The 24,960-nt window shown below is 64.0% G+C and overlaps 3 protein-coding genes across 6 annotated transcripts in view; 2 read left to right on the top strand and 1 right to left on the bottom strand.

The window, feature by feature from the left end:
• Nucleotides 1–3,373, top strand: part of UBE2I (ubiquitin conjugating enzyme E2 I) — an 11,556-nt gene extending 8,183 nt beyond the window's left edge. The window contains exons 5-7 of the mRNA XM_055409101.2: nt 708–817; nt 905–984; nt 2,784–3,373. Coding sequence (XP_055265076.1) covers nt 708–817; nt 905–984; nt 2,784–2,847 — 254 coding nt within the window. The 3' untranslated portion in view covers nt 2,848–3,373. The remainder of the gene's footprint in view (nt 1–707; nt 818–904; nt 985–2,783) is intronic.
• A 5,824-nt stretch (nt 3,374–9,197) lies between these two features.
• Nucleotides 9,198–22,609, top strand: BAIAP3 (BAI1 associated protein 3). 3 transcript variants are annotated; one of them, XM_088833113.1, is made up of 35 exons: nt 9,198–9,328; nt 13,017–13,157; nt 13,388–13,475; nt 13,637–13,717; nt 13,946–14,053; nt 14,435–14,494; nt 14,630–14,696; nt 14,769–14,964; nt 15,211–15,255; nt 15,379–15,456; nt 15,567–15,669; nt 15,997–16,101; nt 16,198–16,293; nt 16,425–16,528; nt 16,699–16,819; nt 17,305–17,429; nt 17,559–17,649; nt 17,777–17,833; nt 17,930–18,027; nt 18,131–18,182; nt 18,272–18,402; nt 18,549–18,672; nt 18,750–18,893; nt 18,980–19,072; nt 19,163–19,354; nt 19,438–19,506; nt 19,597–19,676; nt 19,748–19,856; nt 20,253–20,324; nt 20,469–20,549; nt 20,633–20,753; nt 20,833–20,956; nt 21,038–21,243; nt 21,372–21,715; nt 22,475–22,609. In XM_088833113.1, exons 2-34 carry the CDS (start codon nt 13,027–13,029, stop codon nt 21,473–21,475), a joined length of 3,456 nt encoding a protein of 1,151 aa, XP_088689239.1. In that variant the 5' UTR covers nt 9,198–9,328; nt 13,017–13,026; the 3' UTR covers nt 21,476–21,715; nt 22,475–22,609. The 3 variants fall into 3 exon arrangements, with proteins under 3 accessions (XP_088689239.1, XP_055265077.1, XP_088689237.1); XM_055409102.2 differs by having other exon boundaries at nt 15,994–16,101; XM_088833111.1 differs by having other exon boundaries at nt 15,994–16,101; nt 18,980–19,354.
• TSR3 (TSR3 ribosome maturation factor) lies at nt 22,459–24,941 on the bottom strand. 2 transcript variants are annotated; one of them, XM_088833115.1, is made up of 6 exons: nt 24,749–24,941; nt 24,464–24,662; nt 23,893–24,086; nt 23,315–23,491; nt 23,095–23,158; nt 22,459–22,850 (listed from the first exon to the last, which is right to left on the bottom strand). In XM_088833115.1, exons 1-6 carry the CDS (start codon nt 24,858–24,860, stop codon nt 22,670–22,672), a joined length of 927 nt encoding a protein of 308 aa, XP_088689241.1. In that variant the 5' UTR covers nt 24,861–24,941; the 3' UTR covers nt 22,459–22,669. The 2 variants fall into 2 exon arrangements, with proteins under 2 accessions (XP_088689241.1, XP_055265085.2); XM_055409110.2 differs by having other exon boundaries at nt 24,443–24,662; nt 24,749–24,940.
• Nucleotides 24,942–24,960: the final 19 nt, after the last annotated feature.

Here is a 24,960-nt window from a genome sequence, read left to right as displayed (position 1 = left end):
CGTGGTAGTGGGGTGGGCGGAGCCCTGGGCGGGGGCGGGTTTCTCGAGGCTGTTGGGTGAGTGGGTGTGCTCACCTTTGGTAATTCATCAACCGTTGTGCTGCACTTGCTGCCCTCTTCTGGGTGTGACGCGTTTAGACAGAGGGGAAAGTGTCCAGGTGAGAAAAACTGGCCAAAGCAGCAGGTGAGTGAACGGTCCGCGATGGGGCTCAGAGTGGCAGACTTTTCCTGCTGTTTTTATAGTTTCAAATTTTGTATGTGTATATTTTTCCTTAAAAAAAGTGAACTTTCTATGTTTTTTGTTTTTGAAGAAAGAGCCTGTGGTCTTAAAAGCCTCTGGTTTTGAAGCAGGATGAATTTGAAAATGGCCACTGGTGGGGAAGGGCCCCTGCGTTTCTGCCCAGTGCCACCCAGGTCCCTCGTCTCCCACTGCAGGGGCTCCTTGCCTTCTTCCTGAGCCAGGCCACTGGGAGGCCATGGGGCAGGGGTCCCGTCCAGGGTGCGGTGCTCTGATGCCACCCCCCCCACCGTGGGGCCTGCCCTCAGGGCGGCGCTCACGTCCCCCCCTGCCTCCCACCTGGGGCTGGTTTGTTTTTTCCGCACTTTTGGCCTGGCGCCTGGTGTCGGGGAGGGGCGCCAGGGGAGCGGCGGGCCCTGGGCAGGGGGACGCCTGCCTCCAGAAACGTCTCCTCCCTCCCTGTGCTCCAGGCAAGTTTGAACCGCCGCTGTTCCACCCAAATGTGTACCCCTCGGGCACGGTGTGCCTGTCCATCCTGGAGGAGGACAAGGACTGGCGGCCAGCCATCACCATCAAGCAGGTACGCGCCCGCCCGGCCCTCCCCAGAGGAGCACAGGCCGCGGCCAGGGAGCGTGCCTTTCCCACCGCTGTGTTCTCTCTCGTGCAGATCTTATTAGGAATACAGGAACTTCTAAATGAACCAAATATCCAAGACCCAGCTCAAGCAGAGGCCTACACGATCTACTGGTCAGTAGTGACCCACTCGTTTGCTGCGCCCTCTCCTTGGCCTCGCTGAAGGCCAGTCTAGGCTGCCCCTGGCCGGGGGGTCGCGGGTGATGGGGTGTCAGGAGGCAGAGCTCGGGGGCTGACCACTTTGTGTCTGAGCCCTGATCCAGCTTAGTGGGAATGTTCCTCTGGGTGTGAGCCCTGGAGGAGGGGTGACCGGCAGCCCACTCAACCAGGGACCCCAGCCTCCCACCTTGGCCTTGCTGCTGCCCCTCAGTCTCCCAGCTCCTCTTCCCTGTCCTGCCGGGGGTTGGTGCCTCTCCAGGGGGCGGGGGCGGCAGTAGGGTACGAAGCCAGGCGTCTGCTTCGCCCCCAGCCCTTTGCTGCGTGTCCCTCGGGGCCTGTGTCCAGGGTCGGCGCTGAGGGAGGAGGCTGGGGTGATGGAGTTGGGAAGCAGCCATTACACCTGGTCCTCTGGTCCTTCCCAGGCTGCCCTGGGCAGGGCCTTCAGCCAAGCTGGGGGCTCTGACACCCCCACCCCACCCTTCCCTGAGGGGACTGGGGAAGGGAGCCCTGGTGTCGTGATGGCCTGGCAGCCAGCGCCCGTCTTTCCTGGAGAGCATGGGGAGGGTGTGAGGCTGAGGCTGGGGCTCTTCTCAGGCCCCGCTGAGCGGCCAGCACCCCAGCTGCCTGAGTCTGCCAAGAGAAGCAAGTTGCTTCCGCAGAATGGCTCAGGTCCCCGGGCGGGGCCCACTGTTGGCCAGGGGCAGCATGATACCCCCGACAGGGCAGAGGTCCAGTCCCTGAGCCCCCGGCCTGCTCGCCTCCAGCCTTTAGTTCTCCTGCCTCCTTGGGCCCCTGTTGGGAGCATCGCTCATGGTTCTAGCGAGCACGTTCTCACTGCCGGGTTGGGTGTACAGTGACTTCTACCTGACCCCAAGCTGGGTGCTGGGTGCTGAGTTCTGCACCTTTAGTAGGTAAGGCCAGTAGGTACGCACCCGAGCTGAGCCCTGCGACAGGAGCGTGGCCCACGAAGTCAGGGAGTCTCCTGTACCCATGAGCTTGGGGAGCAGTGCCTCAGGCTGGTTTTCCTGGGTTTCCATGTTGGTGGCGGTGTGTGGCCAGGTGCTTTGGGGACACCACTCTGCAGCATCCGCGCCCGAGGTCTCCCCAGTGGTGTGGCCAGTGCTGGCCCGCACGCCCGTGTCCCCTGGGGCATGCTCAGCCTGCTGCAGGCTCTGGTCACTGCCTTGCTCCCTGCTCGCGGGGTGGCTCGAGCTCTCCCGCTGCGGGTGCTGCAGCCGTTCCCTAGGGAGGCTGCAGGCAGGGCGCTGGGGCTCAGCGGGGCAGCTTCTGCCACCCCACGCCTGGCCGGAGGTGACCACTGGGCCTCAGGCTGGGGTCGGCACGCTGCGGGGCCATGCTTGTGAGAGCACCGCTTGGGGGCTGGCTTCCTTTCTCTCACACACCTGTGTGTGCGTCCCCGACAAGCCACTCTTGTGAGCGTCATCCCCCCCGGGGCACAGTGCCCTCCTGTCAGTGGCGGCTCTCACCCTGGAGCCCCAGCACAGGTCCTGCTCACCACCGTGAGCTTCCCACGCGCAGCGCCGAGAGCCAGGGGCAAACTCCCGGGGTTTGTCTGCTTTTGAGGCAGATGTGTGGACGCTCTGTCTCCACTGACCAGGGTGGTAGAGGCTGCCTCAGAGGCAGAGGAGCTGCTGCTCCCTGCTGACCGGCGAGCCCGCGGGCTGCCCCAGGCTCCTGGTGCAGCTCAGGCGGCAGCTGCACCTTCTGACGTGTCTCTCTTTTGACCTCCTCAGCCAAAACAGAGTGGAATACGAGAAAAGGGTTCGAGCACAAGCCAAGAAGTTTGCTCCCTCATAAGCAGCAACCTGTGGCATCATAAAAGGAAGGGATTGGTTTGGCAAGAACTTGTTTACAACATTTTTGCAAATCTAACGTTGCTCTACAATTGCTGGTCACCTGGGGAGGGTGGGCGGGCGCCATTTTCCATTTCCGCCACTGGTACAGTCTCGACTCGCTGAATCGCCCAGTTTTTCATACAGGGTCTCTTCCTTCAGTCTTTTGTATTTTTGATTGTTATGTAAAACTTGCTTTTATTTTAATATTGATGTCAGTATTTCAACTGCTGTAAAATTATAAACTTTTATACTTGGATGAGTCCCGAGGAGCGCGTTCCCTTCGCTCGCGGACGCAGGCATGCTCCACGCCGCCCAGAGCTGCACTTAGCCTCCCGCTGGCCGCACGACGCCAGAAAGCAGAGCCGCCTGCCCCCAGAGCCCCAGAGCCCCAGCCAGCCAGCGTCGCGTTTCCGCATCACTTCCTTTGTGTTTATATGGCGTTTGTCTGTGTTGCTGTTTAGAGTAAATAAACTGTTTATATAAAGGTTTTTGTTGCATTATCATCATTAAAAGTGAGGAGGTGGCCTCCGTGTGCCCCTGGCCCTGTCCTCTGTAAACAGTGCTCGGGGCTGCGGGCGCTGGAGGGTCAGGTCTGGTCAGGCCAGAACTGGCATCCAGACGCTTGTCAAGCTCGCAGGCCCAGGTGTCAGGAGCAGGAGATGCTGACACAGGCCAGGCAGGCGGGAGGACTGCGGTCCAGGCGGCTCGTCCCCAGTGCCGGCGCGTGGCTGAGGGCCGCCAGGCCAGGCAATGGGGCCCAGATTGCAGTGAGGCCTGCGCAGTGAGCTGAGCCCCACACCCCCCGCCCCTGCCCCGCAAGCACAGGCGGGTCCCTCCCTATTGTGGAAGCGTCTGTACCTGAGGCCACTCCTCAGGAAGCTCCGGGATGCTGTCGGGAGTTCTCAGAGGTCCTGAAGATGGAGACAGGACAAGGCAGGCAGGCTTGGGCCCGGATCCTGCACCCTGGAACTGCAGAGGCGGGGACCTGGCCCCCAGGTCCCAATGAGGCCTGGGGTCGGGCGTCCCTCCCACCCTGCGGACCCTCACCCTCACTGGCGGACCGGTGCCTGTGGCTCTGCCCCAGGCTGAAGGCAGGTGACAGACGCTCCAGGAGCCCAAGGAGGACTGATCACCCCAACCCATCAAGAAGCCAGGCGGGGCCAGGCTCCACTTGGGGACCCACTGCCCAACAACAGGATCAAGCTGGGGGCTGTGGCCCACACACCCGCAGCTCCGAGGCCTGTGTGGCTCGCCCTCTTGCTGGCTGGACTCGCATGAGCAGCTGACACCCACAATACGTGGGCACAGAGGGCCTTGGGGGGTCCATGGGCTGTGTATCTGTAACTTCTCACAGAACGTCTTATTTTGTAATGACTGAACTATTCTTCGTAGTAGTTACCCGTGTATATGGTTGATATATATGGAAAGTCAATCTATTTTCTAGTTAAAGCATTCTAAGGTAATCAGTGTTTCCAGCAAATCGTCATGACTTTGGCTAACGAAATGTCCTTTTGTGCCACAGTCCTTGGCTTAACAAAGATGTGAATCTTGTAACAAGAGCTATGAAATGTGACCGCTCTGTCTCTACTGTAAGCGAAGAGCGCGTGTCCCCAGCATGAGGCGCCTCACAACATGTAAGGAACTGTGGGCTGTACCTAAAACTGATTAAAACGTTTCCGATAACCGCCGCCTGCTGGAGTCCTTTCCTGCCTGCGCCTGCACAGGCGCCCCACTCACTGCCGCCCTGCCCCAGGGAGGCAGGCTGGCAGGTCCCTCCCTCGGCCTTCAGCGTCAGAGGCACAGCGACCCGCAGGTGGCAGGGTGTGACATTCCCTAGAGCCAAGGTCGAGTGTGTACCTCGAGGTCAGAGCACCGGCAGCCCAGGCGGCCTGTGTCTGGTGCTGACCCCTGGCCCTGTCCCCCGAGTCTCACCTGCTGGAGCAGCCACGTAGGGCTGTTCCCACCACCAGGGTGGCCCTCCCCAGGGAGCTGGGACACCGTCCCAGGGTGCTAAGGTGCCTGTGAGTCCTCAGCGTGTCCAGGACAGGCTCTGGCAGGCTGTTAGACAGCTGCCGAGCAAGGAACCCACGTCGGGGCTTCTAGGAGAACTTGACCACAGGACAGGCTGGACACTGCTACCCCAGGAACCCCTGTGTGTGGAGCCCCCATGGTTTCTGGCTGGGCTTTGTGTTCTTGGGGCCCCCTGACTTCCCTGACCCTCCTTGCCAAGCCAGCACTGCATCCTGACCCAGCAGCCTGAGGCCCTCCCACCATGCATCAGGCCCTGCCTCCCGCTTGGGGTTGCCATGACAATGAGTTGCCAGGTTGGAGGGCCTGAATACTGACTTGGGCTGGCTCGAACCGGTCTCAGCCAGCTCCAGCAGGGAGAGGCCCAAGGAGTGCTGGTCCAGGTCTGTCCCCAGGTGACGCTAGTGCTGAGTCTGGGGGTGTCCTGCCCCAGCAATTCAGAAGTTTCATCTGGAGGCCTGCAGACTACCGTGGTCCCGTCTGCGGAGGCTGTGTGCTGGGCAGAGGGGTGGGATCACTGGGCTCCCACCACCCCAAGTTCTCAGACACATGGGCTTTGCCACCTGGCCCGAAATCTCAAGCATCAGTTGGGAAACTGGGTGGTTCAGATGGTAAAGAATCTGCCTGCAGTGTGGGAGACCCAGGTTCAATCCCTTGGTCGGGAAGATCCTCTGGAGAAGGGAATGGCTGCCCACTCCGGTGTTCTTGCCTGGAGAATTCTGGAACAGAGAAGCCTGGTGGGCTACAGTCCATGGGGTCGCAAAGAGTTGGACACAACTGAGCGACTAACACACTAAGTAATAAGAGAGCAGCAAAAAATAGTCGCAGTGCCCAGGCCTGGGTCCTTCCTCCCCAGGCCTCTTACAGGTGACCCATCCCAAGGCGGTCTTTCTTGCGTGAGGAGAGAACCAGGGGTCCCAGAGCCAGCACGAGTGCCTCTGCCTCCCGCGTGCAGAGGAGTGTGTTCAGAGGAGCCAGTGCCCAGCCCACTCCCAGCCTGCAGCCCATCGGCCCCGCCTCACAGACACCCGCACGTCCTGATTGGGGGGCTGCTCTGTGCCCCCTGCAGCCCCACGGAAACCCAGCCCTGCACAGGCCCCACCTCCCCCCCACATACACACGATGGGCTTCTGCTAAGTGCCCCAGGCCAGGGGCCACACCCGGGCCAGACCCTCGCCCACCTGGAGCCGCCGCCTCTGCTGGCAGAACCAGCACCCAGGCCAGATTCCTGCAGTCCCGCAGGGTCCTCCAGCCCCGGGCAGGCAGAGAACCGGGTCGAACCCCTGGCCATGCGCCCAGGGGTTCCCGGGGTCCACCTCCCTCCCCGCTTTGCCGGCCACAGTCCTTCCACTGGTGCGGGGGTCAGAGTGCTAGGAGCGGTACCTGCAATTCCAGGGGCTGACCCCAGAGGGCGGGACTCATGCCTTATTAAACCTACGGCAGGGGACTTCCTGTGGCCAAGACTCCCAGCTCTCTTTGCAGGGAGCCTGGATTCTATCCCTGGTCAGGAAATTAGATCACCCCGTTTGCCACAACTGAGAGTTTGCATGCCACACCTAAGGATTCCATGTGCCCCAAGGAAGATGGAAGATCCCTCATGTGGCAACCAAGACCTGGTGCAGCTGAATCAGTACCTTTTTTAATGACAGCGGCCCCTTGTCCCTGCCCATCAGCAGCCATCAGAGTGGCAACCCAGAGCCTGGTGCTTTTCTCCTGGCCCTAAGGAGGGAAAGCCCCTCCTGCTGCCTGCCAGACCCTGTCCAGCCTAAGCCCTGAGGGTAAACCCACTCCCCCAGGGGCCCTGCCAAGCCCTGATCCCCGCAGGCAGGGTGTCTTGTGCCCTGAAGCCCCTGCATGACCCGAGCTGCCTTCTCACTGCGCCTCGAGCTCAGAGTGCTGTTGGGGGTCTGGGGCCGGGTAGATCCTTCAGCCTGAGGTCTGGGGCACAGGCTGGGGCCAGGGGTGCCCTCCCTGCCCTCTGCCTGCTGTGGTCACACGAGGATGAGCTTACACTTCCAACCTGCTGAGGCCAAAGCAGTCCCCAAAGGAAGGAGCTGCTCCTGAGCCCCAAGAGGGGCCCCGGTGACGGCCTCACTTCCTCTCTCCTGGAGTGGGGGAGCTGCCACTGGCTCAACCAGCACTTGCTCCTCCTCTCTAGGACGGCCCCCAGCCCCTGCTGAGGGCTAGGCTCCGCTGCTGCTGTGCCAGAGGAGGGCAGCAGGGCAGGACTATGACCCGGGAGGGCCTGACTTCAGCCTCAGGACAAGCTGGGAGACATTGAAGGGGCTGGCGCCAATGGGACCATCACTCCGTCTCCAGGAAATGTCAGTGGAGGGAAGGATCTGAGGGTTATGCCTTCCTGGGGAAACTGAGGCCCAGAGTTGGGCTTGGTACTCAGTCTGTTGCCTGGACAAGCCCTTTCACCTCTCTGGGCCTGTTTCCCCACCTGCAAGAGAGAGTGGTGAGGTCTCCAGGGGCCCTGTGCGGTGTTAGTCTTGGGGGCTGGTGCATCTTCAGGGTGGCGCTGGCCCCCAGCCCCTTGGCTCCCCTTAGGCATGGGTTGGGGGTTCAAGCAGGGGCCCCCTTCCTTGGCAGCTGCCCCTCCTTACTTCCTGTTTACAGCAGCTGCAGAGTCTCATCTCTTCACCCCAAAGCCATTATGATCACCATGGCAACGTGTTTGTTCCAACAGGTTGGAAGAACCTGACGCAAGACTGCAGGGGTGGGGGGGCATCAGCTACAAGATCCTGGCTCAGGACCTTCCAGATCCTCAGGGAAGGACATTAGTTGCCCCGACCCCATTCCTATTCCCTGTAGAAGGAAGCCAAGGGGCGGCTGGTGGTGTGGGGTCCAGCCCCTTCCCCTGCTCGTCTGATTCATCTGTGCAAAGCTGCTGTGCATTCCCGAGCTCCCCCACCCCTTCTGCCCGGCTGTGCTGGGTCAGGATGGAAGCAGGACCTGGGACTAGAGCCTCCAGCAGGAGAACACACCCAGCAGGGCTGCCCCCCTCCCTGCAGGCTGTACCCTCTCCCTGCTGGTCTGTTTTCCCCAACCCAAGTGGTTCCATGTCTCATCCTGCACAGATAGGTACAGGTGGCTCAGACGTGAATCTGGGTCTAGAAGCTAAGACAGGTGGTGGCCCGCTCAGAGCAGTGTCCGCCCCCTCCTGGGGTGAGAGGGGTGCATCTGGTCCCCTCTAGACCAAGGAATAGAGAGAGCACAGCTGCCTCCCTCCATGCAGCTCTGAGCTGAACCCTGCTCCTCCAGGGTCTCCTCTGCTCAGCTCAGCCCTGGCCTCCCAGAGCCAACTGTTCTTTGATTCTGGGCCTGAGCGGAAGTGGGTTCCAGATCTGTCTGATCCCCAGGAAGCCTAGAGTCCCTCCACTAGAGACGAGGTCCTTTGGGGTGAAAACTTCTCCAAACCACAGTCTGATACCCCAAGTACAAGGTGCTCTGAGGATCCAGCAGGGTCTACTAAAGGCAGGAAGGGGATCCAGGGAGCCCGCGAATCTGAGCAGCCAGCAGGGTTCTCAGCTGGGTGGAAGAAGCCTCAGATGGCAAGGCCCAGCCCGGGCTCTGGGAGTCAGCAGGCCCCGGTGGGCCCAGCAAGCCGTTTTTACGGGCTCCCCAGGTGACCATGGTGTGGTGGAGGGGCGCCAAAGATGGGCTGGGAACAGCGCGAGCAGTGTTCCAGCCGATGGGGTAAACTGGCAGGTGGCTAGACGTGGGCCGTGGGGTCGGTCGCCCTTTCGGTGACCAGGACTGTTGTGGGCGTTCTGAGTTGACACCTGCAGCACACACACCCCCTCCCCGGGGGTGCGGGCTGTCTCCTCTGAGAAGAGGAGCGGTTGGGACGGCGGAGGCGGAGTCCCCAGGCCCAGGCCCTCTCCAGGCTGGTGGTGGGGACACTGCTGTCTGGGAGGGCGACTTTGGAGATAACCAGACAACGCTTCCAGAAAAGTTTACGCTGCGGGCCGGGACGTATCCTGTTCGGTTTCGGCGAATTTTGTCTGCCCTGGGGTCCCCGAGAGGCGGTCGTGATGCAGAGCGGGTCTGCTCCGGCTCATTACCCCCGTGTGGGTTGATTGGCAGCCCCGAGCCCCCTCCCCTTGGGGGCCGCGGGTCGGGCACTCGGGGCACGTGGATCGTCGCCCTGCGCCCCTAGTGGCGCGGGCGCGGGAGGAGAGGGGCGCGAGGGAGACGGGGGCGGGGCGGAAGCGGGCCCGGGGCGGCGGGGCGGGGCGAGCAGGCTCAGCCCCGCCCCCGGCCCCTGCAGCCCGGGCGCGGGGCCCCTGGCGCTCAGTCGTCGGCGCTGGCGGCTGCGAGCGGTCGCGCCGCCCGAGCGACCCCTGAGAAGGCGCCGAGTGCAGCGCCCGCAGGAGCCCCATCCCCGCGCTCCCGCCGCCCGGCCCACGGTGAGTGCCGCGGGCTCCTGCCCGGCGGTCGAAGCCCAGCCCGGCACCCCGCCGGCGGACCGCGCTCGCCGCCACCCCGGGGGCCCGGGAGGTCGCCAAGACGCGCCGTCGGCACCGGGGAGACGAGGCCGGCGCGCGCTTGGAGGAGCGGGGCCTCGGAGCGGGAGACGGTGCGCACTGCAGAGGGGCGGGGGAACCAGACCTCCCAGCCGCGGAGGGCGCTGGGCTCCAGGACCACCGCCCCCAACCCGGGATGCGCAGGGTCACCCCGCTCCCCCCGAGACCCTCCGCGGGGTTTCCCAGTCCACCCTTCAGCGATTAAGACGCCCCTGAGCCCGGCCCGCTCCCCCTCCCACGGATCCTGGCAGGACCCCTTGTTTTCCCCAAATTCCTCCCGGCGTCTGGGTGGGTCCCCCAAAATACACCCTGTCCAGGCTTCCAAACTGTCCCCGAACCGAACACCCACCAGTAAGAGAAGCACCCCGACAGAACTGGGGGTGGTCGAGGTCCGCGCGGGGGTCGGGAGGAAGGGGCGAGGCGGGGAGCCTGTTCCTGAGAGAAGGGGGAGGGGTGAGCAGGTCAGAGGGCCCGGCTGGCCCGGTGGGAGGGGACCTCTGAGAAAGATCGTACGGGCACTTCATTTTAAATGCGTTCATTCTAGAAGAATCTCGCCAACCTTTTACTGCTGGTCTCCAGCTTCAGAGCTCTAAGTCCGCCCGCAGAATTGGTTACAATACAGACCTCAGACCCCTCCCTGGGACTGGGTGGGGACGACACCCCAGTGAGCAGTGTTCCCAAGAGGCACCGCAGGTGGGCTGCAGGAGGCACTGCGGCCACACTGTGTGCAGGCGAGCATTGTGCAGGGAGTCAATGGAGAGGGGGCAGCCGGAAATCCTGGAGGAGAGCGAAGGGGGTCAGCTGGGGGCTAGGCTGGGCAGCAGGGAGAGCGAGGTGGCTAGGCCAGACCTCCTGCCGCCCCCTATACACGCCCGGGGGCAGCATTGGCGGATGCCCTACCCCTGAGTCCCCAGAGACCAATTTCAGCGAGCGGCCCAAGCGCCCTGAGGGTGTTGATCCATGTCCAGGGCAGCCAGTGGGTTGCTGGGGACTCTTCTAGAAGACCAGGCTGGCTCTCCAGTTCAGCCCCACTGCCCCAGACCTGCCTGCTTCAGTGCCAGCCCCCAGGTGGGCTAGCAGGAGACAGCTTGGCTTTGAGCCCTGGGTTCTGGGCAAGTCACCCCATCACTGGAATGTGAAATGCGACAGTGACATCACTTTGCAGAGTGATCCTTTCCCATTCAATCCCAGGCCTTGGGCACAGCCCCGGAACACAGCAGGCCTGTTGCTTTTGGCTGGGTCCTGGTGCCTGTGGGGCATCCAGCTCCTTGGCTGGCCTCGCTTTGTTCATTGGACAAACAGGAGCAGGTGGCCAGGCCTGAGCAGGGATACAGGTATGTCCTGCTCAGAGCTTCTGGCCAGGCCTGGGGGGGACCGAGACACGGAAAGTTCAAGGAGGAGTCCTCTGGGGCCCTCAGACAGACAGGGGGTCCCCTGAAGCCTGTACCCTGCTCACTCTGCCGAGTGAGCCGAGAGCCCCTGGCAGCCACAGCTCTGAGTGGGTGCTGGCTGGCCCCAGGGCACAGGCTGCTGGGTGCAGCAAGGCTGTGGCTGTGCAGGCAGTCCAGGGGTTCCCAGGGGACAGAGGGGGCTTCTGAGCTCCCAGGAAGAGCCTCTGCACCCGGACACCACTGCTGCCTCCCTCCTGGGCACAGGCTGAGATGGGAGCAGGGAGGGGCCCACAGCACGGGGGGAGGCCGGCCCGCCTGGGACTCAGGACGAGCCAAGAGCTTAGCACCTGGACACCAGAGCCTGGAAGGCCGTGACTCCATCCTGGGCTGCCTGCTGGCTGGGTGACCCTGGGCCTCATGAGCCTGGGGTCTCGGTTTCCTTGTCCAGGTGTGGGGAGCAGAGCGTCACTCCCCATCCAGGGCTGGTCTGAGGAGGGCCCCCCCCTTGCCTTGAACACTCTGGTCTCACTGAGAAAGCCCCCCACCCTGCAGCTCAGGCCACTTGGCTCCTGCGTCATCTTTGTCTCCAGGACTGTGAGCCCTGGAGCCCCCGTCACATGTAGACACAGCTGGCGGTTGCCCTGGCAACAGCTCAAGCAGTTACTGCTCCCTGGCTTTGGGGGGCTGTTGGGGGAGCAGCGTCTTTCACTCAGCTAGAGAGGAAAAGGGGACCCATGACACCCAGCCCCCAGGGACCTCACAGCTCTCTGGGCTGCCAAGCCCACAGCAGGGGTAGGGGGTCCCTGGTGCAAGCACTGACTGGCGTGAAGGGGGCCCAGGGCTGCTGGAGGCCGAGGCGCCCCTCCTCCTGTCCCAGCTCTTGGGTCTGGCCGGATGGGTTCCCCTGGCCCTGCAGCTCCAGGATTGGAGTGAGATGAGGAGCTGAGAGCTGGCAGGGGCAGCCCGGGCACCCACCCTACCAGAGATACACCCAGCGTGCTCGAAAAGTCTGTCCTGGACCCTCAAGGTGGCAGGTGTGCCCGACCCCGCTGTCCCAGCAGAGGGTGACCCTCCGGGAGGAGATCAAGCCTATAAATGAGCACACGCCAGCACTCACATGGCCCCTGGCAGTAGGCACACAGGGTGGGGTGGGTCTCCCCGGCTACCCCATTGCCAGATGCCCGTGAGAGCTGGGCAAGTAGAGCCGGATTCAGCAGGGTGCCCATTTCCTATTTTCTCAAATGAAAAGGACAGGCTCAGGCTGACGTGCCTGGCCTGGGGGGGCACCCTCAAGAGTGGACAAGGATGGGACCCAGGCAGTGGGCAGGTCCCCAGGTGAGCCAAGGGGAGCACGGTGTGCCCAGCACATAGAGGCCAGCAAGCCAGGGACAGGGAGCCCAGTAGGTGGCACTGAGTGGCAGAGGTGGCCTGGGAGAGGGTCTTTGCTTTGTCCTGATGGCTTTCAGCACGGGAATACGAGACCACGAGACTTCCACCTGGTGGAAAGTTGCCGGGGGCAGGGGGATCCAGAGGCCAAGGCCGGAGGTAGTTGCCTGGGCCAGGTCACGGGGTGGAAGAGGCGGACTGCAGGGACCTCGGTGGCTTCTCCCCCCCGGGGTCAGCAGGGCGCACTGTGCACCCCCAAGGTGTGAGGGTGTTAACAGCGCAGGCCGGTCAGGCTGGGGGACTGGAGTCGACAGCGACAGCCGTACGCCCCTCAGGGGCGTCCCAGGGCCGGGCCCCCGGACAGGAAGGTATCCCCCGAGCAGGTCTCACTCCCCTTCTGCAAAGTGTGGGCTGTGGGGCTGCAGCCCCTGTCCACTCCAAGGGCCTGGGTTGCCATGGCAACTGAGCCACCACGCAGCATCCTGCCTGGAGCAGCTTAGATGTCACCCTGGGACACGGGGATTCTTCATGCCAAGGGAGGAGTGGGATCTGGGCCTGGTGGCCCCCACCGGTGTGTCCCCTGAAACCAGCTCAGTTCGAGTCATTCTGGTCTGGGGAGCCTGAACCTGTGGGGGGGCGGGGCTTGGACTGAGCAAGTCTGCAGCCTTGGGAGGGTTGAAGCCCATGGCCCCAGCAGTGGGCACCTCTGAGTTCCGGGTCACACCTCTGTCACTGCTCAGGGTGGCATCTGATGTGACCACAGGGGACAGTAAAGCAGGACTCTCTGCCCACAGGTCACCCGCCATGTCTACCTTGCTGGAGATCAAGAGCAGCGTGCTCAGGCAGGTGCAGGTGTGCCCATCCTTCCGCCGGAGGACGGAGGAGGAGCCGGCCAGCGGCAACGCTGACCCGCCGGAGCCCGCGGCCGGGGCCTGGTGGGTGCCCCCTGGCCTACTCCCTTCCTCCCATGACCTCACACACCAGCCGCCCAGCATGGCCCCCAGGGAAGCCCAGGAGGCTCTGAACCCAAGGCCATGAAGAGCATCACACTGCACCCCCAGCTGTTCAGAGACCCGGGGATCCCTTTGAGTCGTGCGGGCCGGCATGTGCTCTGAGCTGCAGCATTGGGAGGGTCTGCTGACCCCGAGTGTGGTCTTTCTTGCAGGAAACCCGGAGATGGTGTGGAGTTCTTCGCCCAGATGCGCCTCATCCTGAAGAAGGGGGAGGGCAGACAGGGGCTGCCGTGCCCTGAGGTGCGGATGCAGCAAGCCCTACTGCCCCGCATGGGCCCGGGCTGGCCTCCCCGGCGGCCGCTCCATGCTCCCCTCCCTCCCTCCCTCCCTCTCTGTAGCACTCCCTGCCAGGGAACCACGGAGACCCTCATCCCCACCCCCCCGCCCCGCACCCCTCACAGGTCCTGCTGCGCAGCAGTTCACCTGCCCCCGCAGAGCCTGTGGACCCCAGCCGTGGCCTGAGAACTCTGAGCCAAGAGGAGGTAAGGGGGTGGGGGGTCTGGGGCGGGTGGGCCGGCCTCCCCATGGGAGTGAGCAGAGGTCAGGGGTGGGGAGGGACCCCTGGTGGAGGCCCCGAAGATGCAAAGGCACAGAGGCAGAGACCAGGCTCTGCCAGTGGGAGGAGCGACTCGGGGCTGGGCTGAGAGGGTGTGTCCGAGGAGCCGAGAGCCCCTGCAGCCGGGACTCAGGGCCCACACCCCCGCCTGCAGCTGGACATGCTCTACGAGGAGGCCCTGTACACGGTCCTTCACCGCGCAGGCACCATGGGCCCCGACCAGGTGGATGACGAGGAGGCCCTGCTGAGCTACCTGCAGCAGGTGAGCCCCAGGCCCCGCCCACTCGGCTGGCCTGGCCCCACCGTCTCTGGGGGTGGCTGAGACACTTTCCCCACCTGCTTATGTCACTGTCGCCTCAACAACACACACAGAGCTGCCCCACGTACATAACACACACACAGGTACACAGGCATGCCCAGAAAGGTGGACAGACACACAGACACATTCAAGCAGAAGAACACACAGACAGATAGACACAGCTACAAAGAACGTTGGAAAAGACAGGTAGACAGATGCAGGACAAACCAGCAGGCGGACAGACCCCTTTCTTCCTGCTGTGTGCTCCCCCCGCCCTGTGAAGCCCCCAGGATGATCATTGGCCTGCTTCAAGGGCACCTGGGCCTCACACCTGCTGGCCCACAGGTGTTCGGCACCAGCCCCGAGGAGCACACCGCGGCTGTGGAGCGCGTGAAGGCGGCCAAGGTGAGGCTGCCGCCCGCTGGGCAGATGCCACCCCTCGCAGTGCTGGCAGGCAGAGGCTCGGGGTGGAAGGGCACAGGGCCGGCTGTGTCAGCTCCATACTGAGCCCCAGAGACCGTCACTGTCCCCCACCTGCAGGCGCCCACCTATGCCCTGAAAGTCTCTGTCATGCGTGCCAAGAACCTGCTGGCCAAAGACCCCAATGGTGAGTGGGGGGCCAGCCAGGTCTGGGGGCCATGGGGGCCAGGCTGGGACTGAGGCACCCGCCATGTCCTAGGCTTCAGTGACCCGTACTGCATGCTGGGCATCCTGCCCGCCTCGGGCGCCATGCGGGAGCCCAGCCCACACAAGGAGCAGCGCTTCAGCTTCCGCAAGGGCAGCAAGCGAGGTGGCCCGCTGCCAGCCAAGTGCATCCAGGTCACCGAGGTCAAGAGCAGCACCCTGAACCCCGTGTGGAAGGAGCACTTCCTCTTGTAAGGCCCCTTGTCCAGCTGAGCGGTGGGGTGGCTGGGTGGGGTCTGCTGTGGCGCCGGCTGGTCCTGGGGTTGAAGGGGCAGCGGTGCCTGTAGGTGGTCTCAGTGCCTGCCCCTGGGACCCGAAGGGCTGGTCCAGTGCCCACTTTCCAGAGCAGGAGACTGAGGCTCAGAAACTGTCCCTGCCCCATCGCTGGGCAGGGGATCACCTGGACCCTCTGGGGCACCTCTCTGTTCTCCTTACAGTGAGATTGAGGACGTGGGCACAGACCAGCTGCACCTGGACATCTGGTAGAGGCCCCTGTGCCCTGCAGGGCAGGGGGTGTGGGCGCCTCTGGTCTGGGTGGAGCGGGAGGGGGCAATCAGAGCCAGGCTGAGCTGCAGACAAGCCAGGCCCCCCCTGCCCCCCTCCAGGGATCATGACGATGATGTGTCCCTGGTGGAAGCGTGCAGGAAACTGAATGAGGTCATCGGCCTGAAGGGCATGAGCAGGTGGGGCAGGCGGGACCCTCGCACCCCTGACACTCTCTGTTTGGCCACAGGGGCCAGCGGGTGGTGGCTCCTCAGGGGCCACAGGTGTGAAGCCATCCTGCTGCCCCCAGGTATTTCAAACAGATTGTCAAGTCTGCCCGCGCAAATGGGACAGCAGGGCCCACGGAGGACCACACTGATGACTTCCTGGGGTGCCTCAACATACCCATCCGGGTGAGTAGGCTGGCAGTTTCACTTGCCAAATGTTTGCTCCTGGGTGTCCCACCTGGTGTTGGCAGCAGTCCTGCCCCATTGCTGCTGGCTATGTCCTGTGATGCCCCAGTAGCTTCCCATCCTTCCTGGACTGGGGCTGCGGGGACATCATGCTGCAAGCGGGGAGGGACAGCCTCCAGGAACCTCTAGTGTCCAGGCACCCCTGAGCGCCCCTGTGCTGGTCACCAGTGTTCAGTGGGAAGCAGAGGCCTGTTTCTCCTGTGGTCCCAGAGACAGTCTGTGCGGGGAGGGGCAGAAACACCAATCTGAACCCCCTTCCCCCAGGAGGTGCCTGTGGCTGGGGAGGACCGCTGGTTCAAGCTGGAACCGCGCTCAAGCGCCTCCCGGGTGCAGGGTGACTGCCAACTGGTCCTCAAGCTGATCACCACACAGGTGGGAGCCAAGGCCCCGCCCCGCGCCCCCCTGCAGCCCTGCGCCCCAGCCCATAGGCTTGGGAAGGACTGCTGACCGGCCGGTCCTGTGCTCCAGAGGGACACGAACATGAGCCAGCGTGGGCGGTCGGGCTTCCTGTCGTACCTGCTGCTGCTCAGCCGTCTTCTGCAGTTTGAGCACCGAGCCGAGGAGGTAGCGCCAACCTCGGGCCCCAGGGGCAGCCAGGGGAGGCGTGGGGAGAGCGAAGCGGGGAGGCCAGGGACCTGGGGTCCAAGAGGGGATGGGAGTCTCCCGCCTCCACCCACGGCCAGCCCGTCCCACAGCCCAACTCGAGCAGCTGGCGCGGTGAGCTCAGCGGGCCTGCGGCCACCGTGCTCTGCCTGCACGGCGCACAGAGCAACCTGTCGGCGCTGCAGCTAGCTGTGCTGTGAGTGGGCGGGGCCGCGTCGCGAGGGGCGGGGCCTTGGCGCCGCGGCGCTGCGTGGGCGGGGCCTGCCGCGCGGGGCGGGGGCGGGGGTGACAGTCGGAGGGGCATGGGTTCCCTGCCGGTTAGGGACCCTGACGCAGCTGCCCTGAGCCTGGGCTGGGGACCCGCAGGCACTGGCAGGTCAGCAGCCGCCACCATCAGACCCGCACCCTGGACTACGGCTACCTGCTGGGGCTGCTAGAGGACCTGCAGGCGCACTGGGAGGAGGCGGGCTCGCTGCCCCAGGAGCAGGTGGGCTCGCATGAAAATGCTCCTGAAGGGTGGGTGTGCCGGGGGGCTGTTCAGGCTGGGGCAAGCAGGGACAGGACCGCCAGAGTCCTGCCCTGCTGGGGTGCACAGCCTGTGGGAGTGGTAAGGGGTTAAAAACAAGCGGACAAAGCGCGGGACTTAGGAGAGAACAGCTGCTGTGCGGTCCCAGGACTGGGCTGTGCGATACCAAGGAGTCCCGCGGGAGGCAGGCCGTGCGGCTTCAGCCCCGCGAGCAGCGGAGGGAGTGGGCCGTATGGAAGGAGGCTCACCTGGTGCTGCGAAGGCCCTGGGGGGCGTCTGTGTCTCCAGGGGGCGCTGTGGAGGCTGGAGCGGGCACCAGGGCGAGACCAGTGGGGTTGGAGGCCCGTAGTAGGGAGGGTGCTTTTCAGGGCAGGGCCTTGCAGACCGGCTGCTTTTGCCGAGGAGGGGGCACTCAGCAGTCTGTTCTGAAGGGCCCTGTCCCTCAGGAGGAGGGCCTGGCAGACAGCTTCTCTGCCTTCTCTGAGTTTGGGCTTCAGCTGCTGCGACAGCTCCGGGACTACTTCCCTGCCACTAACAGCACAGCCGTCTACCGCCTGGAGCTGCTGTTGAAGTGGGTGCAGCCGCTCATCTACGGGTGGGGGTTGGGGCTGGGGGACTGGGTGGGTGCAGCTGCTTGCTGGGGGTGGGGGTGGGGGAACTGGGTGGGGCAGCCCCCAGTCAGCTGCAACCCCTTGCCCAGGTGTCTTGGCAAGCTGCAGCTCTTCCAGCCATCGTTTGAGATCTGCCCCTTCGAGACGGAGCTAAACATGGACATTGCTGCTGCCCTGAAGGTGCGTCTAGTAGCCGGGTCTGGGCTAACTGCCCATCCTTGCCTGTGCCACTGCCCTCAGGCTGGACCTACACACTTGCCCTTCTTTCCTCCCACCCAATACGCTTCCTCGGCGGCTCCCCTTGCAGAGAGGCAACCGTGAATGGTTCGACAAGCTCCTGAACACCCAAAGTCCTCGTGAGCAGGTGTGGTGGCAGAATGGGGGGGCCGTGACCACAGGGGAGGTGAGGGGCCACAGGTGAGTGCAGGCCAGAAGGTCAGTGTGCTGGGCCTCCTTGCAGCCAGGCCCACAGCGCCTCGCCGGGCTCATCAAGCTGGCTGACGCTGTCTACGAGGACCTGCAGTCCTGCTACGGCATCTACGCCAGCCTCTTCCACAGGTGGGGCCGGGGCTCTCCCTGCTGCCCCCGTGCCCAGCCCCTAAAGTGCCACCACCGGGCTGGGGAGCAGGGCGAGCAGGTGTCTGAGGTGTGTCCTTTGCAGCATCATCAAGGTCGACTTCTTCACCCTCACCTTTCGGCAGCTGGAGCGTCTGGTGAGGAGGGGGTGTGGGGAGAGTCCCCTGGCTGGGAAGGGGCCTGGGCTTCCTTGTTGCCACCAACCTGAGTCCACCCTCCTGGGCAGGTGGCTGAAGAGGCCTGGGTGCTGACAGAGGAGCTGAGCCCCAAGATGACCCTGGAGGTAGCCTCGGGGCTCTTTGAGCTCTACCTGACCCTGGCGGACATCCAGCGCTTTTGGAGCAGCATTCCGGGCCGGTGGGTGTCCTGCCCCACCTGTCCTCCAGTCTCCTCTTGGAGGGCTCTCTGTGAAGTCTCCCCAGGGCCTCCGCAGGCTGGGAACCTGGGACATGTTGGCTCAAGGTGTTTGATCAGGGTGAGTGCTGACAGGCCTCCCACTGCAGGGACAGCCGTTCCCTCGCCCTGGCCGGCATCCACGCCCCATTCCTGCCCGCTGTGAAGCTTTGGCTGCAGGTGCTGCGGGACCAAACCAAGTGGAGGCTTCAGGGAGCCGTGGATGTGGACACAGTGAGTGAGCTCTCAGACTTGAGGGAGCTGGGCTCATCCGGGCTTCCCCCCAACCTGGGCCTCCTCCTGCTTCCTAGCTGGAGCCCATGGATGCCTCCTCCAAGCACAGCAGCTCCGCGGCCACTGCCAGCCTCTGCTTCAGCCACATCCAGGAGCTGTGGGCCTGCCTGGCATGGCCTGACCCCGCGCAGGCGCAGACACTAGGCACCCAGCTCAGCCAGGTGGGGACTACCCAGCAAGAGGAGCTTGGGGTCTGGGTGCAGAAGGGACATGGCACACAGCCCCTGAGTCCCGTCTTCCACCCCAGGACCTGTGTGAAGCCGCCCTCTTCTACACAGAGCTGCTGCGAAAGAAGGTGGATGCTCAACCTGGGGCAGCTGGAGAGGCAGTGAGCGAGCCCGTGAGCAGGGGGATGCAGGAGTTGGGGGGTGGAGGCCCGGGGTGGCCACCACCCCGCTGCCAGCCCACGCACGTCTGTCAACCTCCCCAGCTCTGCGCGGTCCTCAACGATGTGGAGCTCCTCCGCAAGGCTGCTGGCCAGGCACTGCGTGGCCTGGCGTGGCCGGAGGGGGCTGCGGGGCTTGAGGGCACGCTCCCGCGGCCCCTGCTCAGTTGCACACAGGCCCTGGACGAGGACCTGCAGCGGGAGGCCCGAACCGTGACGGCACACCTGACCTCCAAGGTGGCAGGGCTGGTGGGCTGTGTGGGAGCCGGCTGCCCCTCCCTGCACCACGCGGTGCTGAGCACCATTCTGCTCTCCCGCAGATGGTGGGTGACATCAGGAAGTATGTACAGCACGTCAGCCTCTCACCTGACTCCATCCAGAATGACGAGGTGAGTGCCTGGCCAGCCGGGGGCTTGGGCTCGGTGGGGAATGCACATGTGCACTGGGGCCCAGTCCCAGCCTGAGGACCCTACCTGCAGGCCGTGGCCCCCCTCCTGAAGTACCTGGATGAGAAGCTGGCTCTGCTGAATGCCTCGTTGGTGAAGGAAAACCTAAGCAGGTACGGTCCTGGGCGGGCGGGCAGAGCAGGGCTGGCCCGTGATCGGGTCACAGATGCTGAGCATCCTGCAGGGTGCTGGAGGCCCTCTGGGAGCTGCTGCTGCAGGCCATTCTGCAGGCTCTGGGAGCGAACCGAGACGTGTCTGCCGATTTCTACGGGCGCTTCCACTTCACGCTGGAGGTAGGGCCCCATGGAAGAGCCTTTCCTGCCTGAACTCCTGGTTCCTGACTCCTCTGCCCCTGCCCCCTGGCAATAAGACTGCTGACTTTCCAGCTGCACGCCCCCCTCCAGCCTGGTCCCCAGCCCAGACACTCCTCCTCTGGGAAGCCATCAGGCAGCATCTCTTTCCCTGAGTCTGCTGAGTCAGCAGTACCTGTTCTGACAGCTATCTGGCTTCGGGTGCCCTCATTTCCCCAAGCTTCCTGGCAGCTTCTTATGATATGGCCCAGGTATGAGTGGCTCTGCCTTGGACTCCAGACAGCCCAGGCCGGGTTCTGCTTAAGGCTCCATTCCTTCCCACTCTGTCTCCAGCACCCACCCCACCCCTGACACCTCTCCTTTCTTGCCCCACCCTAGGCCCTGGTCAACTTTTTCCACGCTGAGGGCCAGGGTCTGCCCCTGGAGAGCCTGAGAGATGGAAGTTACAAGGTGAGGTTTGGCCCTGGGGCCTCTGACAGAGGAAGGGGGAGGGGCGGACACCTGAGACACAGGTTTGAATTTAGCCCCGCCCCGAGCGTGAAATGGGGCTGATGAGGAGCTCCGGCATCACCAGGCGCCGCCTCCTCCCTGCAGAGGCTGGAAGAGGAGCTGCGCCTGCACCAGTGCTCCACGCGGGAGTGCATCGAGCAGTACTACCTGGACAAGCTCAAGCAGGTAGTGCGGCCCAGGTGCGCGCACGAGGTTCCGCCCCCAGACGACTCCGAGCTCGGCTCACTGGCCTCCTGGCCTTTCCACAGAGATCCCTGGAGCACAACCGGTTCGGGCGCCTGAGCGTCCGCTGCCACTACGAGGCGGCCGAGCAGCGGCTGGCGGTGGAGGTGCTGCACGCCGCCGACCTGCTCCCCCTGGACGCCAACGGTGCGGGCGAACGGTGGGGAGGGCTGCCACCGGGCGGGGCGGGGCTGGCGGCGGGGTGCGCTCACAGCCGTGTCCCCAGGCCTAAGCGACCCCTTTGTGATCGTGGAGCTGGGCCCGCCGCACTTTTTCCCAATGGTCCGCAGCCAGAGGACCCAGGTCAAGAGCCGGACGCTGCACCCCGTGTACGACGAGCTCTTCTACTTGTGAGTGTCCCTCCCCGCCCTGTCGGCCCGGAGTGGGGAGCAGGGCTCCAGATGACCACCCGCCTCCCTCTCCCCCCGCAGCTCCGTGCCCGCAGAGGCCTGCCGCCGCCGTGGCGCCTGCGTGCTGTTCACCGTTATGGACCATGACTGGCTGTCCACCAACGACTTCGCGGGGGAGGCAGCCCTGGGCCTGGGCAGCGTTGGCGGCGTCGCGAGGCCCCAGGTGGGAGGGAGCGCGAGGGCCGGCCAGCCGGTCACCCTGCACCTGCGCCGGCCGCGAGCCCAGGGTGAGTGAGCTTCCGGCGGGGCGGGGCCAGCCGGGCCGATGCTGGCCCCGCCCCCTGCAGAGCCCAGGGTGACTGAGCGGCGAGGGCGGGGCCCGCAGGACTGACGCCGCTCCCGCCTCCGCCCGCAGTGAGGTCTGCGCTTCGGATGCTAGAGGGTCGCCCCAACAAGGAGGCGCAGGAGTTTGTCAAGAGGCTCCGGGAGCTGGAGAAGTACATGGAGGCGGACCCCTGAGCCCTGCGGGCGAGAACCAAGCCCTCCCCACGTCCCACGCTGTTCTCTCGCCTTGTGGTCAGCTCTGTGCAGCCGGGCCGTGGCGCCCTCCCCCACTTCATGGCGTTGTGTTCTGTGGCTGGACTCCCCGACTCCCTTCTACCCCGCCACGTCTGTGTGGTCTGTGCTGTGAACCCCTGTGCCCAGTAAGCCCTACCCTGCTGGATCTGGACAGCCAACTGGGCGAGTCCTAGCCACCAGGTGAGCTTCCCACTTCCCCTCAGGTTCCACGGCCTCAGGGTGGGAGGGCCCTGGTCTTAGGGCAGGGTTCTCAGTTGGGGGCTTTGCCCCCAGGGGACGTTAGGCAGCACCTGGAGACATTCTTGGGGGGGGAATCAGTCACACCTGGTTGAGTGATGGCTGTGCTGTTGGCTCCAGTGGGCAGAGGCTAGCAGTGTGGTTAACATCCTGCCATGAGCCCTCCCCCTAACAGAATGGTCCACCCCTAAACGTCACCAGTAACCAGGGAAGACCTCTGTCCTGGGCCTCTCTGGGGTCAGGGCAGAGTCCCCCTAAGCGGAGGGGCCGGAAGGTCTGGGTTTGGAGCCTGGACAATCCAGGCCTCAGTGGGAGAGGTGAACACCTGCAGTACCCTCACCTTCTCTGGGGATGCCCCCCCCCTCCAAGAGAGGGGGTTCTGCCTGAGAGCTCCACAGGTCTCCAGTCCCCACCCAGCTCACAGGCCCAGGAGAGGGGCCTCTGTAGTCATTGTGGGAGGCTGAGGATATCACACCGGGCTGGCTGGGTTAGTGTTAGGCGCTCCATGCCAACTGGCCAGCTGTGCGGCCATCTCCTTTTCATGAATGCACAGTGTCCACACAAGATCTACCTAGGGGTCCCATATTTACACCCCAGGCTCTCTAAGCAGGATCTGGCTCACTAAAGGCCGAGGGTCCACCCCAACCCGCAGGCCGAGTGCCGAGAAGCAGAGGCTCACGTGGGGGTCTTCTTGGCTTGCAGCTTTATTGGGAGGGCTCTGAGGCAGGACCCAGAGCAAGGCTGGCTAAGAAGCGCCGGGAAAGAACACGGTCAGAGTCCAGTCCTGCTCGCAGCTTCACGGCCTGAGGCCACCAGGCCCATTTGTGTTCCCACAAGCTCCACTGCCATCTCCAGATGTCGTCACTCCGCCTCCAAAAATACACACCTCTGCAACTCTCAGTCTCTCTGCCGTTGCTTGATTCCTTTCCAGATCTCCGTGGGGACCCTGGCTTCAGCCCCTCGCTCAGCAGTCTCCTCCTCTTCTGGGCTGCTGCTGCTGTCTCCCCCACCGTCAGGGTCAGGTCCGAGTTCCTCACGCTTATCTTCACTGTCACTGTCAGCACCACCTCTGGGAAGCCTGAGAGAGAGGGGTATGTCCACTGGCCTCCCCGACACAGTTACTCACTCACCAAAGCCCCCAAGCTGAGGACCGATTCCTACTCCCCATCCTCTCAAAGTGGAAACCCCTCCAGCTTCCCTTCTCTGCAGTCAGAAAACCATCCTGATGTTTAAGACACTCCCCGACCCTGCAGAAGGAGGGGCTGAGATCAGAGGTGGAGGATAGCTCTGGGTCTAGGCTGTCATGAAGCTGGGGGACCTACCGGGAGTCAGTCATGGGCCGGTTGGGGTTTGCAAACTCTCGCCCTGAGTCCACGTCAAAGGGGTCTGAATGAAAGAATCAAGGAGGAAAGCAGCCTGAAGTAGAAGCAGGAGTCCCACAGCTGTGGTGGGAAGGTCTTCCCAACCCTGGGGCTTCTGAAGGGGCAGGCCTGGAGGGTCCTGGCTCCCACCCGGGGGGCAGGAGTCCCTGCTAGGCCTCACCAATTTCCTCCTCTTCGGGGTGCTCCTTGGCGTGGGCCAGAAACTCCTGCTCTGCCTGCAGCACCTCCTCTGGGCTGCTGCAGGCTGCGTATTTGTCCAGAAGCTGGCGGTTCAAATCCAGAAAGCCCTTGCCCCACTTGAATTTCCGCAGCAAAATGACAGCAAGCTCTGAGAAGCCTGTTGGTGCAGGAAGCAGGAAGCCACGGATGTAGACAGTCCCTCTCCTGCCCCCCAGGAACTGAGAGTCCCGCCAACACCGGCCCACAGCCCTCTGCAGCCCAAGTCCCTCTCCCCACGGGCGTCTCACGGGACTGCCCCCTCTGAGCCTCCGTGTGGACCTTAAGTTCTCAGGGGATGAGCTGGGGTAACAGGGCTTTGGGGGCCGTTGTGCCCTGACGAGAGCCTGGCAAGCGCTTGGAGGCCAGTGATCTGTTCTGTCTCCACCTCCGCCTCTCAGGGAGAGAACTCAAGTGGAAGCTGGGAGGAAACCCGGGCCACCGCCAAGCACGTGGTCAGGCTCCTCCCGGGACTGGCAGTAAAAGCACACCGACTCCAGGATGCCAGGCCCTGACACTCACCCAGGATGCAGAAGGTGGCAGCGAAGGCCTCCACGCAGGACAGCCTGCAGGGCCGGCCATAGTTCACAGGGTTGGCGGCCACCAAGTAGGGCAGGAGCCGCAAATGGCTCCCACGCATCTTCCCAAACGGAGTCTCATCCAGTTTGGCCCAGGAGCAGTCGATGACAGCGATCCCAGACTGTGCCACCACGTGTCTGCCAAGAGCAGTGCAGGGCTTGGCTCTGGGCTTAACTGGGTGCTGGCCCCAGGGCAGCTATGTCCCGGGAGACGGGCCACCCTGGGGATTCAGGGGCATTATTCAGGGACTCTCATGGGCCAAGTTTCGGAGGCAGCTGGGGGAACGCTGTTCCTCCATAAGGCTTTTATTCACTCAACAAATGTTTACTGTAGCCTGTTACCTCCTGGGTTCTGTGCCAGGCAACGGGGGGCCAATTAGATCAACACAAACAGGTGAGCCCCGAAGGGAAAGATGCGCCAGGGCTGGGGGCTAATTAAGAAGAGTCCGGGCAGGCCCACTCCGTTTCCCCATACCCAGTCCTCTCGAGCCTACCTGTCTGCGGGGGACACGTACTGGGAGCCCACAGGGCTGAGCACGAGGCCGCCGAACCTGTGGCCCAGGCGCAGGCAGCGCACGAGCCCCAGGCGGGCCAGCTTGCGGCCGGTGCAGCGCCGGGGATCGCAGTGGCCCAACTCCCACATGGCCAGCGTGCAGGGCAGGTGCGCCGGGCCCGGGCCGCCCTGGTCCTCAGGGGCCTCTGGCTCCACGGAAGCTGCGGCGGGCAGAGAAGGGGACCCGGCCTCAGGCGCGGCTCCGCGGCCCGACCCCCGGCCCCCCTCAGAATCACGCCCCACTCACCGCGCAGCGCGGCGCCCACCTCTTCCGCGAAGGCCTCCAGGGAGCGGCCCGCAGGGCGCCGAGTACGGCCTCCCTCGGCGCCCGGCCCGCCCGCGGCCCTCCGGCGGCCCATGGCGGGAAGCCGGACGCCCAGCGCCCACCGCGTAGCCGCTCCTCCGACTGCAGAGTTGTGCGCGGGCACCACTTCCGGTTCTGGCGCTCACGTGACAGCG

The sequence above is a fragment of the Moschus berezovskii genome, chromosome 27 (assembly GCF_049115385.1).
Source record: "Moschus berezovskii isolate FMDL1 chromosome 27, NW_MosBer_1.0, whole genome shotgun sequence".
Lineage (NCBI taxonomy): Eukaryota > Metazoa > Chordata > Mammalia > Artiodactyla > Moschidae > Moschus > Moschus berezovskii.
The sequence above is the reverse complement of the archived record's forward strand: the minus strand, read 5'-3'. Positions and strand labels throughout refer to the sequence as shown.